The 18,789-nt window shown below is 41.2% G+C and overlaps 1 protein-coding gene across 1 annotated transcript in view; it reads left to right on the top strand.

The window, feature by feature from the left end:
* LOC129776029 (C2 domain-containing protein 5) overlaps window positions 1-18,259 on the top strand; it is a 60,405-nt gene extending 42,146 nt beyond the window's left edge. The window contains exons 11-15 of the mRNA XM_055781398.1: window positions 8,904-8,961; window positions 16,422-16,975; window positions 17,029-17,533; window positions 17,742-18,014; window positions 18,081-18,259. Of these exons, the coding sequence (XP_055637373.1) occupies window positions 8,904-8,961; window positions 16,422-16,975; window positions 17,029-17,533; window positions 17,742-18,014; window positions 18,081-18,143 (1,453 nt within the window). The 3' untranslated portion in view covers window positions 18,144-18,259. The remainder of the gene's footprint in view (window positions 1-8,903; window positions 8,962-16,421; window positions 16,976-17,028; window positions 17,534-17,741; window positions 18,015-18,080) is intronic.
* The last annotated feature ends 530 nt before the right edge of the window (window positions 18,260-18,789 follow it).

Consider the following 18,789-nt stretch of genomic DNA (forward strand, 5'->3'; position numbering starts at 1 on the left):
GAGGAGTGATCGAACGAATAGTAGATGCAGCTTACAAGCAGTAAGAGTGATTTGAAGGGATTAAACGAGCAATATCCTCTGCTTAGAAAGAGATACACTCTACAACATGGCGCAGCTTGGTCGTAACCACCCCGAATGGGTTATTTGAACTGATTGAACTTGTGAATTTGTCTATGTCTAATGGCAAGTTTTATTAACAAGTCGTTTAAAAATTATATGTTTAGATAACAGATTTTTGTACTCTTCGAATTATTGCTTGAAACAGAAATCAATTGTTTTGAAACTACTATGCGAAGCAGTATGTCGTTGTTGATCTGGATATCGCATATAGCAGTTCCCATATAGTTTTCAACATCGTATCATCAATAATAGTTTCGAGCTAATCGGGATCATCATCCTCTTCGTGATTTACAGCAGATAAATCCCTGTTTTTTTCTAATTGACTTATTCCTCATTTTCAAGTAATTTTTTAATTGCGTGTTTCTTATAGTTGACAAATTGTGAATTTCCAGCAGCGACTACGTTGTCTACAGTAACGCTGTTTAACAAAATAGCAAACCAACTATTTTGGGTCAGATTTGTCAAGTTGTGCTTTTCATCAAACTCTACCATGCCTAAGAGAAGTATTAGTAGGAATGGCTTAGTTCTAATACAATATATAAGTATATGTCAATACATGCAACATCAAAGGCTCTGTCTTAATGTTGCAAATTGTATATACTTTATATGAAATACAAACGAGACACACGATGTTCGCACTATTTTACGTAATATTTAACCTGGGAATTTATCATTGTGACAGCTATTTAACAGTATTTGCCAAATAAATTCGTGTTTTACAATAAATATTTTTCCGGTTTCCAGTTGAAAAATCTAAGAAAAAAAACATTCCTAGATCAAACAACATAGCCCAACTATTGAAGTTCAAAAATTATGATGATTTTCTGGTAAACATATTTTGGTGGAGATAATTCAAGCCTAAATACATTGTTAGGTAAATTAACTTGTTATAAATAGAAAACTTGAACTAACAGTAATAGTTCAAGTTTCATATTTTTATCTAATAAGATACGTAACGTTTAATCAAAACGTTATGATATTAAAAGTTTTATAAGCTTCATGTTTAAGCCTACACTCTGTCCAACTTCTATAAGACCATGTGATGATCTTGCTGCTTTGTGCCATTGTAAACAAACAATGCTTCAATTTATATTCTAGTGTGTAGGCATTGGTGACTACCATACACTGCATGATTTTCATATATGTGTGTACAAGCGCTGAGCGTAAACGAATGTTTTCGTATTTTTCAACTGTCAAGTTTCTATAAGACCAGTTACATTTTCCGTTGTTTTAGTTGTTTTGATCAATACGGTAAGTAGGAGAGAGCTTCACGTAAATCGAAGCTCTCTGACCGGGATAAGCGGGAAATAGTTAGTACAGTTTCGAATACCTCAAAATCGCTTATGCAAATAAAGCAATATTTCAACTTCTCAACTACTCAGGTAACAATTCGTCAAAGTGACAAAGTTGTGACAAAGAATGTTTCCAAAAAATACATTTGGCTTTATACCATAACGAAAATTTATTCAATGTATAGGCTATCTTCACTGACGAAAAAAAGTTCAATTTGGATGGTCCTCATGGTTCCAACGGGTACTGGCGTGATTTACGGAAGAAGGAACAGTATTTTTCAACCAGGAATTTTTGTGGAGGCTCGTGCATGGTTTGGGCGGGATTCTGTGCAACCGGAAAGCTCAAGATACCTTTCACATCATTCAAGGATCACACACATGATCTGGAATCCTCTCCCCTACCGTTTTTACGTGAATATAGTCACGGAACATTCACATTCCAGCAAAACAATGCTACTATTCATACCAGTAAGTAAACTAAGCAATGGATTAAGGACCAAAGACTTAATTTTTTGGACTGGCCGGCTCGCTCTAATACTTATGAATTTTGAAGTGAAACTGGGCAGTTGAAATTATCATATTTAAGCACAATAAATAATCAAACAACTCTTTTGAACGAAATTGACGTTAAATATACATTATTCTAAGCATTCAACAATGTATGAATGTATCTTGTTGAAATTCTAACTGTTTGTGTTGCAACGAAATAGAATCAGGGTGGTCTTATAGAAGTTGGACTGAGTGTAGTAGTTTGCTGTAAATAGAATAAATGTGAAACCAGAAAAATGCTTCAATTCAATTCTGTTCCCGTGTACCGTACGTGCAGCCAAGACTCGCCTACATCCCGCTAAGAGAGCCCAACCGCCTGTATTTAGTTAACAGTTGTGAGTGGATGACGTACACAAGTAGGTATCATAACGAAGAGAAGAAAGAATGAGCACAGAATGCTCAAGCTCCTCGTTTAAAATTCATGCTTCGAATGTTGATGGTTCACCGATGTCGATGGCAGTGAATCAATGCAATTCGCGTGGCACCACAATGTTGAATGGTTCAAAGGGAGCACCGTTCATGAATGGGAATGGCTCATATTCAGTTCATTCAAAATCCAAGTACTGTTCAAAAGTTAAGCCTGCAGTATTAAGTTGTGTTGCTTTTTAGTGTATACCCATGTGTTCTCCTCTAGCGCCACTAAAATATTTTACATTATTTCATTGTGGGTCAAGTCCCTGAATCTTGCCACTACTACCGTCAGCTATTCTATCTGCCTTCCTTCCGATCGGTTTCATTAACTATTTTCTTCTATACACAGGAAAGACATTTCCCTTTGCACTGTTTCAAAATACAGTAACATTCGCCGCATAATTGAAGTTTAACCGGTCGTCAACTCCGGGTATAGTATGCTATATAAGGTTGAAGCTTGTTTTCTGAAAATTCCTACAAGTTGCATCGTTTTGCAGTTATTCGCGATCATCACTTCCGTTTTGTTCTGTGGTCTATCTACAATTTTGCTCCCGTCGTCCTGTTTTCAATTTTGTTGATCGTAGGTATTATTTGCGTAATTTTATTAGTAGTACTTAGTTGAGATTTCTGTGCCGAATACCACGCGTGACCACAGTGTAAGTCGGAAGAATTTCTTTGATGAATAATCTCCCGGGAATCGAACCCGAACCTCCGGCATGATAATGTGTGACGCTAACCACTCGGCCACGGAAGCACGTTTTTCTGCATTAGCCAAGGTTAAATCTTCTTTTTGGTTAGTCTTTACTGGAACTGCTCATCTGGAATGTCTATGTTGGGGTTAACTGGCCACCCTAACCAAACACAACTACTAGGCTCTCCGCTGACAGTCTCGACTGTCTGTTCGGTTGACGTCAAGATGTAAAAGGTGAAATTTCTACACAAGCCATTCATGTGGCGTTCTAAAAAGATATATTCCTCTTTATTCTGTGCGGCGAATGAGGTGAAATGGCAAAGTTTCTCGCTTTATTCAGGAAGCCACCTTACTTTTTAGCTCCTGTTTGATATCAGAGTCGATAACATGTAAAGGCACGACTTCAAATCTCACCTAGTGACAAACTATAGTCACCCCATTCGCCTTCTGAAACACAGCGACTTGAGCCATCTCACGTCATTCGCCGCGTAGAATAGGGGGGATTGTATTGTGATGTAGTTATATAGTCACGTTTTATTGGTCTAAATACAGTTTAGTTTATAACTATTTAACCCGCGTGGCCCTAATGGGCCACCTCGCTTACATCACAACAGTGGCGACGAGTGTGAACGTTTTTTTGCCTGTTTCTCCGGTTTCAAGTAAAGAAAACGAGTCAGAAAATTCACCACCATCACGACGCCTCCAAGAAAGAGGAGAAAACGCACATATAGCGTAATGGAGGAGGAGCAGCAGAAGCTAGCTTCGGGAGTCAATCCACTCGGGCAGGGCCAAAACGGCCATCACCAGCAGCAGCATCCTCTACCGACTCAGAAACATCCAGCACCTCTCCACAATCAACCGCAGCTTGGCTTTCCACACGATGCCCTCATTCTGCAAATATTGCAGTAACTGCAGCACCAGCAAGCCATAACCAACCAACTCCTTCAGTAGCATCGAGAGTTGCAACAACAACAACAGGGAGCTTTCCAGCAGCAACAGGAAATCTTTCGGAGCGCAATGCAATCCATCCAAGTGAACGTTCCTCCCAATTCGGAAATCATCTCGGACACGTTGGCTGCAAACATTAAAGAGTTTCTCTACGACCCAGAAGATCATTCTACATTTGTTTCGTGGTTTGCGAGATATGAAGATTTGTTCGCGAAAGATGCGGAACCAATCGACGACACGGCAAAGGTACGATTGCTTCTCCGTCGTCTGGGAACTCAGGAACATTATCGATATGTCAACTACATCCTGCCAAACACACCGAAAAATTTTTCGTTTTTGTAAAGACTGAAGAAGTTATGAGGTATATTCGGTACAAAGGAGTCAGCAGTGAAGAAACGGTACCTCACCATCACGAAATTACCCACGGAGGATTATGTGTCGTACGCCTGCCGGGTTAACAAAATGTGTGTTGGATTTAAACTGTCCAAGATGTCAGTTCAAATGCCTGATGTTAGTTTGTGGCCTAAAATCCGAGCGCGATTCGTAGGTACGAATGAGGCGGCTTTCCAAGATCGAGGATAGCAATAATGTCACACTAGACACACTCATCGAAGAATGTCAACGGTTAATGAACCTCAAAAGTGATACAGCCATGATTGCGAATCCGGTTCCCTCTACAGCTAAAGCCAACAAGGGAAACCAGCAACACCGGAAGACATTCAAGAAACCATCGACAATCAGCGTAGTTACCAACAGCAACAGCATCAGCAGCGGAAGAGTGGTCCGGCATCACCTTGCACTACGCAAAAGAATGTAACTTCATCAACCACAAGTGCTCGTCCTGCAATCAGTTGGGACACAAAGAAGGATATTACTCCAGTGCCAAGAGATCAACGAAGAGAAGAAAACCTCACAATAAGCAGTTTTCCACCAAACCGTGTCCGTCAACAGTGTACAAGGCAAGCTTCGTTTCGTTTGGGTGAAGCTGAACGATATTCCGGTTCATCTTCCATTAGACACAGCATCAGGAACCCTACGGCGTTCTGGAAATTCGTTAGAGAGCAAAGAGCGAGTAATCGAGTACCACAAGTTGTCGAATACGGTAACACAACAGCAAACCTACCTGATGAAGTTGCTGATCTTTTTCGACGATTCTTCCAAAGCGTGTTCAAGACTGAGCTGCCTCAACCAGGATCTGGATGTTTTCGCAACCTACCGTCGCATCATATCCACCTACCATTCTTCAATTTTACCCACGAGGAAGTTTTAAGATCATTGCAAAAACTAGACGCGACGAAAGGAACTGGAGTGGACGACTTAGCACCTATCCTGTTGAAGAACTGCGCTTCATCATTGGCCTTTCCTCTGACAATACTCTTTAACAAGTCGCTCGAGGAAAGAACATTCCCTAGCCTATGGAAAACTGCGAAGAAGATTCCTATCTACAAATCAGGCAGCTTGCGGCGCGTTGAAAATTACCGTGGAATATCCATCCTTTGTTGCCTAGGGAAGCTACTCGAATCACTGATCCACACAGTGCTACTGTCTGCAGCGAAATCGATGATATCTGAGTTCCAGCATGGATTTGTACCCCATCGTTCCACAACGTCCAATTTATTATGCTACACCAACGTGCTCTTTCGTGAAGTTGAACACAGAAATCAAATGGACTCTGTTTATATTGATTTCTCGAAGGCTTTCGATACTGTTCCGCATATTCTTACAGTGAGAAAAATGAAGCACATGGGTTTTCCTGATTGGATATCCGATTGGTTGATGTCTTACCTGACCGGTAGGAAAGCTTTTGTTGAGGTGAACTCAGCACGATCCACAACATTCGATATAGCGTCCGGAGTCCCCCAAGGAAGTGTACTAGGGCCATTGATATTTGTAATCTTCATTAATGACTTGTGCCTACGAATATCTTCTGGAAAACTATTGTTTGCCGACGACCTTAAAATTTTCCGAGTCATCAAATCAGCTGCGGACTGCTGCAGCTTGCAGGCCGATATCGATTCTCTAGCGCAGTGGTGCAAAGACAACGGCATGCGTGTGAACACAAGTAAGTGCAAGGTGATCACCTTTAGTCGTTGCTACGAGCCGATAGACTACCGATACAAGATCGACACTCTTTTCTTGGATCGTGTACATTCTATCCGTGACTTGGGTGTTATCATGGACTCAAAGCTACGTTTCCACGATCACATCTCAGCTATCACCTCCAAAGCATTCTCTATCCTGGGATTTATACGTCGGAATGCGTCACAGTTCACCGACGTATATGCACTAAAAGCTTTGTACTGTAGTTTAGTGAGGAGCAACTTAGAGTACGCTGCACCGGTCTGGGCCCCATACCACGTTTCCGAGATTGTACGTATCGAGCGTGTACAGAAATGTTTCATTCGATTTGCATTGCGACATCTCCCGTGGAATGATCCCGTCCATCTTCCCCATTATTCGGAACGTTGTCGTCTAATCGACTTGGAATTGCTCACGGCAAGGCGACTGAAGATGCAACGACTGATTGTATTCGACATCCTCAGTGAAAACATCGAGTGTGCCGATCTTCTTCTGCATATTCCAATAAACGTTCCTCAACGTCAGCTGCGTTTCTCCGCATTAATTGCTGTTCCCGGACATAGAACATGCTATGGCTACAATAATCCATTCAGTTCCTGCCTTCGAGCCTTCAACAATGTCTGCCAAATTTTTGATTTCAACATGACCAAAGATTATTTTAAAGCTAGGATTAAGAATATATCATAAGTATAACCAGTCTGTACGATACTCTCGAAGACGATGAATAAATAAAAAAAAAATAATAAAAAAATCAGACATCACGAATGTATCGAAGCAGGTATGGGAGAGAATCGGTAGACCAGCAGCAGTGGCGACAGTGCAAAGCGCCAAGACTGCATCAGGAGATAACCTTCGTCTCGAATTTGAGTTCTCCTGCACAGTTTCTCTAAACGAGTCCGTGAGTATTAGTCATGTTTATGTTTCTAATAACTCTTTGAATCTTCTTGTCGATTTCATCGACAAGCTGAACCTCTGGTCTTTACCGATGAACAAGTTTTGCAATCTCGTTAGCGGTGATGAACCAACCGATGTAGCTTCATTGCAGAGGGACAAATGTTGCAAATGTTAGCTTGGTACTCAAGAAGGCATGCAAATCAGTTTTTCGAGATAAACGGCCAGTCTCCTATGTGATGCTACCCATCGTCGATGTAGAGCTAAATCGTCTCGAAGGCCTGAACATAATTTCTCGAAGTGGGCGGCTCCAATTGTCATGGTGAGAAAATCTAATGGTAGTATCCGTATATGTGGAGATTATTCTACCGGTCTAAACGAACTTCCGCATCAGTACCCGCTATCCTTGCCACAGAAAATTTTCTCGAAGTTGACTGGCTGTACAGTTTTCAGCCAGATCGACTTATCGGACGCTATTCTGCAAATGGAGGTCGATGAATGCAGTCGGAAACTACTCACCGTTAATACACATCGGGGCTTGTACCAATATCACATGCTTCCTCCCGCAGTGAAGGCAGCTCCTGGAGCATTCCAGCAATTGATAGACATCATGTTGGCAGGACTTCGCTTCACGTCGGGCTATCTAGGTGATGTTGTCGTCGGTGGTAGGACCCCTGAAGAACAGCAGCAAAACTTGCACGCAGTACTTCAGCGCATTCAAGAATTCGGGTTTACGATTCGACCAGAAAAGTGCTCTTTCGAACGTGAACAACTCGGGCTTTTTGCTCGATAAGACGGACTTGGCTCGGATCCGAACAAAATCAAGGCAATCCAGGACATGCCTGCCCCTCGCAATCTGACTGGTATCCGTTCATTTCTGGGCCGTGAATCATTACAGGAAGTTTGTCCCGAAAATGCGCTCGCTGAGATACCCGTTAGACGAACTCCTCAACACATCGTCACCCTTCAAGTGGACAAAAGAGTGTCAAAAGGCTTTCGACGACTTCAAAGCGGTTCTGTCTTCTGAACTTCTGTTGGCTCACTATGATCCACAATGAGAAATTGTTGTAGCAGCTGATGCATCATCAATCGGCATCGGGGCTACTATCAGCCACATGTATGCGGATGGCAAAACGAAGGTGATACAGCATGTTTCGCGAGCATTAACATCCACCGAACAAAAGTACTCGCAACCAGACCGCGAAGAATTAGCAATTGTATTTGTGGTAACCAAGTTTCACAAATTCATCTTCGGCAGACGCTTTCGTCTACAAACAGATCATGCTCCATGTATCCTAGTTTGACAGAGTGACATCCAGCTTTGCCATAGATTTCAGCAGTCCCTGCCTCTTCTTCTGTTTGATCTATTGTAGTACGCTCCCGCCACTTACATCGGTCGATTCGCTTCCTCACTCCACAGCCCAGGCGTTGAAGTCTCTTCCGATGGTGATGATTGGCTTGCAACCAACGAGGTTATCCGTGACTGCATCCATCATCTGGTGGGGCTCGATTGTCTCGGCGGTGCGCATGGAATCACTTTTTGAATGCTTTTAAAACATCATATATTTCTCCTATCATGAAATGTGGAAGCTGATACATCTGTTGTGGAATTGGATGCCTATTTATTTCCATAATTCGATAATCATAAAACTAAAAATTATCACGATATCCTTGCATCGTACTCTTCAATTGGTATTCTATTCTAGCTTTTTTTCGATGATACTGATATTGTGAGGCTGTGCTAGAATCAAGATTAATAACATCAACAATATTGGAAGCTCATGTGCATTATATTGACCATTGTTACACAATTTTGTTCGTTATGTTTTTATTTTCCCCTGGTTATCGTATTGTTGTTTAATGTTTAATAACTTACTTATTGATGTCTTAAAATTTTCATGTTCCGTCGACAACTATGAAAGAAATGGCAATGTTCCAGATGTGTTGCTATGTACAATTGAAATTCCGGACGGATTGCAGGTGAGTGAATAATATGGTTTTTGTTTTCGATTAACGGCTAGGATAAGAATCAATTAATTACCGTTTTGACTCATATTCCAAGCAGTCTCAAATTCCGAACACTTCATTTTTAAAGGCAAATTTACTGGACTTTATTGTTATAAATAAATGAATAATAAAAACCTCGACATTCTCTGGTGCATACACTTCTGTATAAAAACCAAAAGTCAAAACCAGCAGTAAAATGTTTTGTTAGCATATTCCGAGAAACAAACCGAAGATTGGAAGAACAGGAGGTCTTCTAGCTGCAGCAAGAATGGATAACATTCCTGAAACTTCGCTGTACGACAGAAAAAAAAACTCCGGTAATCGTAGAGATGCTACTCGAGAACTCACTGTTTTGTCATCCACTGAAGAGCAAGAGATCTTGAGTTGGCTACAAGACATGGAAGCAGAAGTATTCCAATCCTTAATATCATCACGACGATGGGTACAGCGTTTCAGCAACTCCGATATCCTATATATGGACAAACTGATAGTGGCTGGATGAACTCTGGACATTCTACGACAATACGATAACGTATTCTATATATCTTCATTTGGTCAAGAAAAAAAAAGAAGTAAAATTAAAGTCAATGGAAAATATAGACCAATCACTGATAAAGTGCGACCTGCATCCATGGAACGCCGAACCCATCAGTTATTAATCTTTTTCTGATCCAAGTTCAATTATCAAAAATTAACGGCAAAATAAAAGTCGTTGATTCCCGCTGATCCTGTGGATAATTCCTGCCACAATATTCTTACACATTCGTGCTGTTCGGAATTGGAGACAGAAATGTTCGGAATTTGAGTCAAATATAAAAGAAAACATTGCAAGTTTTTTTGTCATGAATAGCTATTTGCAAATCAATTTTATTGCAGTCAAGGGGAAATCAAATTACTTTCGTGAAACAATACCATTTTGAGTAATGAGACACGGTTCAAAGTTTATGCGAACAATGTGTTGGTTGAATGTTTATTCGCAATCTTGACATCGACTAGTATATTGCTGTTCTTACCTCACTCACCTGATAAGGATCAAAACTAACATTTTCTTCGTCTGTTGACAGTCCCAGTGATTGCAAGATGGAAACGAATTTGTAAGAAAATTTCTATAATGTCCGGAAGAGGTGTCTTGGATATGCTGCAGTCGTTATACTAGTTCCGAAACAAAAATTGAGAGTGATACGGATCTGCCAACCGCGTGTCAAGACGCTTGTCAGCATGTCGTTCTGGATCGTTGCTCGATGCCCGATGCCTTGTATGTCTCCTTCTGATTCGAAGCGACCTGGTTCTTCTAGCCGGATAAAGGTGAACGTGAGCGAAGATCCGGAATTAATTCGTGGTTTTTGAGGATTTTCAGTAACGGAACGAAACTTGTTCATTTAGCAGTACAGTAAACGTAGCCCTGTTAGCACATGGACTGCCATCGTTGAATCTCCATAGGTTCCCCACAGGCCAGTTTTCTCTCACCACAATAATGCTTCTGAACTTAGTGGTAGTCGAGTTCACCAGTGAACTCATGGCAGTCAATGTGTTAAACGACGGCGTATTCAGGAAAATCAAATCAGTTCAAAGAATTTTTGTACAAGTAAAGCCTGTTCACGTTAAATTTCGGACACCTTTCTTTCAGTGTAGTTCATGAAATATTTCACTAATCAATGAAATATTTCCCTTACATGAAACCCTCCTCTTTATTTCGATGTCCAACATGTTTACATTCTTCTTCAGTTTGGTAAAATGACGTCGAATCAAGTGGAAGTACGCAAACGCATTTTGCGCGAACGGCAGTAAAATTCAACACTGTCGGTACGCGATCTCGCCAAAAAGCTGAAACTGCCGAAGAGTACCGTGTTTAGTGTGTGCAAATCGTTTGACCAGCGCTTAACTGTGGATCGGAAGGTTGGAAGCGGAACAAATCGAAAAGTATGGTCCCGACAGATGGACCGAAAGATGGTTGCCATTATTGAGAAACATCCCAACCTTTCAGTTAGAAATGTGGCTCGAAAGGTTGGAAAATCAAAATCATGTGTACAAGAAGTGAAGCAGAGGCATGGACGGAAAGCGTACAAAGTGAAAAAGGTGCCCAATCGTGATGATAAGCGAAATTTCACTGCAAAAAGCCGCGCTAAGGTGCTCTACACCCAGTTTTTGCAAAAATGTTCATGCATCATAATGGACGATGAAACTTATGTTCTCGAAGACTTCAAACAGCTTCCGGGTCTTGCTTTTTATACTGCAATGCGAAGGAATGCCGTAACCGAGTGTTTCCGGACCAAGAAGCAGTCTAAATTCCCCAAAAAGTACTTGGTTTGGCAGGCCATATGCAGTTGTGGCCGAAAATCAAAATCTTTCGTCTCTACCGGCACTATCAATTTCCCGGCCAGAAGGGAATTCGAACCCGAACTCCCCGGCATGATAATGTGTGACGCTAACAGTTCGGCTACAGGAGCACAAAATAACCTCAATGAAACAATTGAATAGTTCACGAAGAATCAGCTGAAGAAAGTTTCAAAACCTTGGCATGGCATTCAAAAATCACGGAAATATTTTCCAGAGGAGATACGTAGCTATTGGACCAATCTAACGGAAAATAGACAAACTCGTAAAGGCTTATTGAATTCATATATAACCATTCAGTCGTCAAGCGAATTTTGAAATATACGCATGATATGAAGAAGCATATGTAGGATATGTAGGCCTTTCTCATATGAATCTATAAACACTTGAAGTGATTGTAAATGAGCTAGTGGAAAATTACCAAATTTAGCATCCATATTATGAATTTTAGGGTTTCTCTTGTATATGGTCTCGAAACATGTTTCGGCCATGGCCTCGGAAAATCCGAAACCTGCGGAACTCGATTCTAAAATAATTCAGGACTGTGGGCCCATTTATTTTTGTATGATAACAATATATATAGCTGAAAAGATGGTTAACTCTGACCTTTTTCAAATGAATTACCATCTGTCAGGAGCGACGTCATTATTGCATACAAATGGCTGTTACGTCAAAATGGTTTTTTTCAATAATTCTCAATTCTTTCAGAACAAACATACTATGTTGATATGTTTGGCGTATGTATAACATGGTAAAGAAGGATAATCAGTAGATTTTTTTGTCATGCTGGCACTTATATCAGCCATATTTGGGCAGTTTAATGGTCAACAATGGTTAAGTGTTCGGAATTTGAGACAAAACGGTATATTATAAGTTGGAAGCGCCAAGCGAACTGTAAGAAGGGAACAGGAAATAATGAAGGGAGCAGCGGTAATGATAGAGTTAATTTAGACGAAAATAATTGTTCGAGTTCTGCACTCAATAATCATGTTTATTTATTTATTTATTTCACCGTCTTGGATATAAAGATTCCTACAGACTGTTTACTTAGGCTAGTTCCTTAATTCTATTTTTGAATACATTTTTGGATATATTAAAATCAAAACAATTATTCGCTACATTGAACTCACGGAAACATTTAAGTAGAGGACTGTTTTGACCGTAGGTGGTTCTACGTGGAGGGATAGGAGTTGTCTGCCTCGGAGACGTCTAGATGGAGCGTAGATTCGTGCATTCTGTATCAGCTCTGAACAATCCATGTTACCGGTCAACATGTCAAACACAAACAGGCGTTGGGTTTTCATTCGCCTTGACTGTAGGGTTTCATTATCGATCAGTCTACAGCGGCTTGCATAATCGGGGAGGTTAGACGGATCGTTCCAGGGAAGACCCCGTAGCGCGTAGCGTATAAAGCTTTTCTGCACTTTCTCAATGCGTAACATTTGCGTTGCGTGATAGGGAGACCACACACAGCTTGCATATTCAACGATACTTCTTACTAGGGAACAATACAATGTCTTCAGCGTGTATGGATCCTGAAATGTTTGTGAGTTTCGGCGAATGAATCCTAGTACTGCGAACGCGGCGGTAGTACTAATATGCTCGCCGAACTTCAGTTTGCTGTCTAGGATGACACCGAGATCACGGATGCTATTGACGCGTTCAACGTTATTAGAGGCGATTTTATAGTTGAAACTGATGGAAGTTTGGCAGCGAGTGAAAGTATTTGATTTGCATTTCGTTATGTTCAACTGCATTCCGTTAGCTGAGCACCATCTAGTGAGTTCGTCGATATCAGCTTGCAAAGCACAACAGTCGAGAACTGAGTGAATTGTCCTGTACATTTTAAGATCGTCAGCGTACAATAGCTTTCCAGATTTCAGACATCCGGTGAGGTCATTTACAAATAAAATGAAAATGAGAGGGCCGAGAATACTACCTTGAGGAACTCCTGAGGGGAAATGCTTCTCTTCTAGCCAGGTACGAACTGAGCCATTTTGTTATCCAGCTTGGAAGTCCCAGATGATTAAGCTTTCGAATGGCAAGACCATGAGGCACCTTGTCGAACGTCTTTGAGAAGTCGAAATATATAGAGTCCACCTGGCAACGCTTGTCCATTTGCTCCACGAGTGATGTTGTGTAGCACATAAGGTTCGAGACAGTTGATCTTTTCTTCACGAATCCATGTTGAGCGTCAGATATTAGCGGGCGTGCTGCATTGTAGAGGACTGTATGAATAATATCTTCGAAAACTTTTGCTATGCAGCAAAGGATGGAAATTCCACGATAGTTGTCGACTATGTGAGTACCACCCGATTTATGCACGGGAGTAATCGAAGCCGTCTTCCACATAGTTGGGAACGATCGTTCAATCAGCGAACGGTTAAAGATGAGGCTGAGCGGAGTCATCATAGATTCGGCACACTCTTTTAGGAAAGTTGGAGACAATCGATCGGTACCAGCGCCTTTGGAGATGTCAAGTTTCTTCAGGGCTGAAAGAACATCATTCGGCGTGATGGTTAACGGTGGCAAACTTACGTTTAGCGGCGAAATGTTGTCAATGCATGCGTTATACATCCAATGCAGGCAAGCGTTGGAATTCACAGCGTGCTGTAAAGGGTGTGTCACATCAAATTGCATCACGGAAAAAACGCTGTAGAAATTTAATTTGTAGGAATTATATCTCCAGCTTTCGCTTATAATCAGATAAGAGTGTATAGATCACGTTGGCCATGCTTCACTGTCAATTTTTCGCAAATTTGGAAAAATGTCGTCGAACGAAAAAGAGCGTCGTGAATTAATCCTGTACACTCATTTCGAGAATCCGGAGTTGTCACATCGGGACATCGGTAAGATGCTGGGAATCGTCCAATCCACGGTCAGTAGAGTACTAAAACGATACTTCGAGAACCTAACCATCGACCGGAAGGTGAAGAACGGCAAAAATGGATGCTCCGTCAGTGAAAAAGATCACAAGCGCGTAGTTAAGCAGTTTAGACGTGATCCGAGAAGTTCGGTCCGGGATGTCGCCAATAAGCTGAATTTGTCAAGTTCATTCGTCCAGCGGACCAAGCAGCGGGAGGGCCTGCGTTCATACAAGGTTCAGAAGGCTCCTAACCGCGACGAAAGGCAAAACATGGTGGGGAAGACGCGAGCCCGGAAGCTGTACACCGAAATGCTGACGAAGCCGCATTACCTGGTAATGGACGACGAAACCTACGTCAAAGCGGACTTTCGTCAGCTGCCGGGCCTGTTGTTCTTCTCCGCAGAGGACAAATTCAGCGTTCCGGAGGAGATTCGCAAGCAGAAACTATCCAAGTTTGCCAAAAAGTACATGGTGTGACAAGCGATCTGCTCTTGCGGAAAGCGGAGCGCCCCCTTCGTGATGACCGGCACGGTAAACGGGCAGGTTTACCTTAAGGAGTGCCTACAGAAGCGCTTACTACCACTATTGAAGCAGCACGAGGGCCCGACCATCTTCTGGCCGGATCTCGCTTCGTGCCACTATTCAGAGGACGTGTTGGAGTGGTACGAAGCCAACGAGGTCACCTTCGTGCCAAAGGAAATGAACCCGCCCAACGCGCCCAATAGAGAAATATTGGGCGATTATGAAGCAGGCCCTACGGAAGAACCCAAAAGTTGTCAAATCGGAGGCGGACTTCAAGAGAAAATGGATTTCTGTTCAAAAAAAACTACAACCTGACGTTGTACAGAACCTTATGGACGGGGTAAAGAGGAAGGTGCGAGCATACGGGCTTGGGCTCGAAGTATGAATAAAAAGAAAATGCCAAAAGTTGTTTAATAGTTTTTATTTTACTGTCTAAAATTTTCAAAAGGATCGGTCTACTGGGCGAATTTCTACAGCGTTTTTTCCGTGATGCAATTTGATGTGACACACCCTTTATTTCAGAGGACATACTCAACTGTGCATTTTTCACACACGCCGTGCATATCGAAATACAGTAGTTTCAACGCAGCGAATTAAAATGACAACGGTGAAAGCCGCAGAACTGACAACACTAACAATAGAGCAATAGCGTTCCGTTTCACAGCGTTCCTTAATTACGCGCACACCGGTTGTTTATGTTTACCTTCTGCTGGGTGTCCTATTGCTGATGAATGTTCGGTGATGAGGATGATGATGTCACAGCGTAACGGAATGACTGATGCTATATGGGGTGACGATTTTTGGACTTCGTAGTGAGAAGAACAACAGGGTCAGCATAAGTTTATTGTCTCGGGTTTGTATCGTACAGGTGAATACAAGAACTGGCTATGACATTGGCGGTGATCGGCGGCAATGGAAATGCAGACGGCTATCAGGTAAACTCAGAGTCGTACCAAACAATGTGCTGGAGGAGAGCGGCGAGGTGGGACGAGGCGGTTTTGGCAACGGGCAATGGCAGCGGGTTTTTCTAGATCAACCACTCTCTAGCCAGCTCGGAATTTGTCAAATTCACTTATCCTACCTAGCTGATTGCTGATTCAGACTCGTGTTGGCGATGCGGGCAGCAGTGATGAGCGATGTGGAGATATAATTTTGATTTTCGGGTGACTTTGTAACGGTAATATCGATGAACAAACAGCACAATAAAAACACAGGATGCTTACGATACGGCAGTGAAGCCAGAAGTTTAATCTAAGTTTGAGTACACTGGAAAGATACTTATGATATCTGTTCGTCAAAAACCTTACTTAAGTTTTCAAAATTTGCTGTACAATTTTTGCTACATGAAGTTTACACGCATGTTTTATTGCATATTGCACAAAACATACTGACAACGTATTGGCCTAATGTAAAGGACTCCGGACACAATAATCTTGTTGGGGCTTAAAAATAATTTTTATTATTTATAGTTGTGAGACCATTGTCTTCCTTTTTACCATAGGCCATTGCCCAAACTTTTCTTCGAACACGTCTCACGATCTTTTGCACGAGCTCTGTTCCCACTTGTTTGGCTGCCGAATCCCTATTCCGCTTGAAATTCTTCAGTTTATTTGCGGCGGAACTGCAAATGTATTTGAATGATGAGCCATTCATTTTACTATGTTCAGTGCAGCATATGTAATCAATTAATTTCATGATGCACATATTACAGGTTAACGGACGAGGAATCATCATACAGGCTCATGCCTGCAGGTCGAAACGGGACCTCAAAGGAGAAGCGAACGCGAAAGAAATGTCCGATGCATTGCCATTTTTGGAAATAGAGCTGCACAAACTGCTAATCAACAAATTAAAAATGAAAGGGATGAATGCTATATTCGGTTTGAAAATTTCTGTAGCTGTCGGAGAACGGATGATGGCTCTTATTGCCACGGGGACAGCCGTTTATCTGTCCGCCCTGCCCCAACCTGCACTTCCTAAAATTGTCGCTGGAAATTCTTGGGCGGAATCAGAAAAAATATCCGAACTGCAAAAATCGATTCAACAAGCTGTGGAAAGAAACCGTGAGTTTTGTCAGTTGAAGCATATTGATGAGTCATCCACTAATAATAAAAGTTTGGCACAGCCGGATGACTCTGATGATTCTGAAGAAGAGTTGTTAGATATAGATTTGACACATGGAAATAAAGCGACTTGTGTTTTAGAAGTAGACGATGTGTATGATTTAGAGATTATATCTCTTCTCATGGAGCCATGTCCCCCAGTGTAAGTATGTAAATTGCAACTGACATATTCATTTTATTTATAATATTTTCTAGAGGGTTTGACGTTGTAAACACTCAATCAGTACCTGGATTACATGACATGGAAGTAGTTCGGAACTTACAGATGTTCACACAGATATGGCGAGCTAAAATACCAGTGCATCAACCCAACATAAGTTTTTCGAAGCATTTCCAACGATTGTTGCAAACCATTTATTTCAAACTGAGAGCAATGATACCATGTGCAATATGTGATTTAAGGTTTAAATTAGACCTTCCGGAGAATGATGAAATTCAACTGTTGGTCACTGGTATGGCACTAGGTCTAGCAGAGCCGACAAAGATGGGTAATATGAAAAAGAAGCTTCTGGTGAGTTCGTACACACGAGAGCAATACAGGCGCAATGATGATGAGCTGATATTCAATTTGGACGACGTGGCGCCAGCAATCAATCCCTCTCAGAGTAATTCAACTCAACTCGTAATTCAATCTGGTTCCCTCAAATGCAAAAGATCACCTTGTCATGCAAGGCATGGTTCAGGACGGTTAATGAGGCATGTAAGTCAATTTATGGGTACTTTATACTATATACAGTGTAACCAACTAGGCGTCGACTCAGCGATTTATGATTTGTCATACTTTTTCGACGATCTTGCCGGGAACCCAGTTCCAGAAGTTTTTTCCCGCGCAATAATTTTTCTAGTCTACTATACTTTTTCTGAACGGTCGTCTCTGTTGTTTTATTCTATGAATTTAATTTTTACAGACCCCGCTCAGGGAACGTTATGGGGTAGACATCACACCCCTCAGCTATGTGCCAGGAGGAAAAATAGAGAAATATTTAGGAAATCTGGACTTCTTCTTTATTAGAGAATGCACTGCAGTGAAAGAAAACGGTGGAATTAGTGGATTTGTGCATAGTTTCATCACTGAAGTACTGGCAGTTATAAGAGCACATGTTACTGCTCTAGGTGGCAATGCGATGGTGACATTCTACATGACGGAGTTAGTACTCGTTGATAACTTACATAAAAATCAGGTTTGTAAGACTCATACCGTTGATGTGTACATACAACGTAATGTTATTTAAAAAAAAAACTTTTAGGGCCAATGTTTGATGAGTGCAGGAGGAGATGTTGTTTGTGTTTCGTACTATAAGGGTGATTGATGTCTGAGTTTAAAATTCACGCGCAAATCACATTTTTCGAAGTAAACTAGTGCAATACAATTTTGACAAATTATTATATTATAAAGACAATATAATTAGATTACTTCAGCTTCAAATATTGTTTTGAATATTACGAGAAACGGACAAGGTTTTAAGCAGTAAAATAAAAACTACTGAATTTTTTATTAGTATTTAAAATCGATTTATCTTATACAATATAATACTATAAGAAAATGAGTCTGTTCTCCTTTTATCCGAAACTAATCACTCACTACGATGACACACGCGGAACTATCTCAAGTCTCTACTGGAGAATCTCGTTCAAATTGTATGGTGAAGTTGATTTTTAGGCAATCCGCGATGACGAATGTACACGAATACGGACGTCGTTCCGTTCCGTACTTCGTTTTAAAGAGGTTTAACTTTCTAGTTCATTCGCCTCTAAGTATGCGGACGTCTGTTGGCGATATCCATTTAGGGAGGCAAACTCATCTATCATATTGGAGGTCCGAAGGCAGTCTCAAATTATTAGGAGTTGAATGAAAATTTTCAAATTTTCACTTCATGATATTTTATCATTTAAAACACGTAATATAAATTCTTACATAACTACTTTAATATAAATTTCTTGTTATTTCCTTCAAAA

The sequence above is a fragment of the Toxorhynchites rutilus genome, chromosome 3, assembly GCF_029784135.1.
Source record: "Toxorhynchites rutilus septentrionalis strain SRP chromosome 3, ASM2978413v1, whole genome shotgun sequence".
Taxonomy (NCBI): Eukaryota; Metazoa; Arthropoda; class Insecta; order Diptera; family Culicidae; genus Toxorhynchites; species Toxorhynchites rutilus.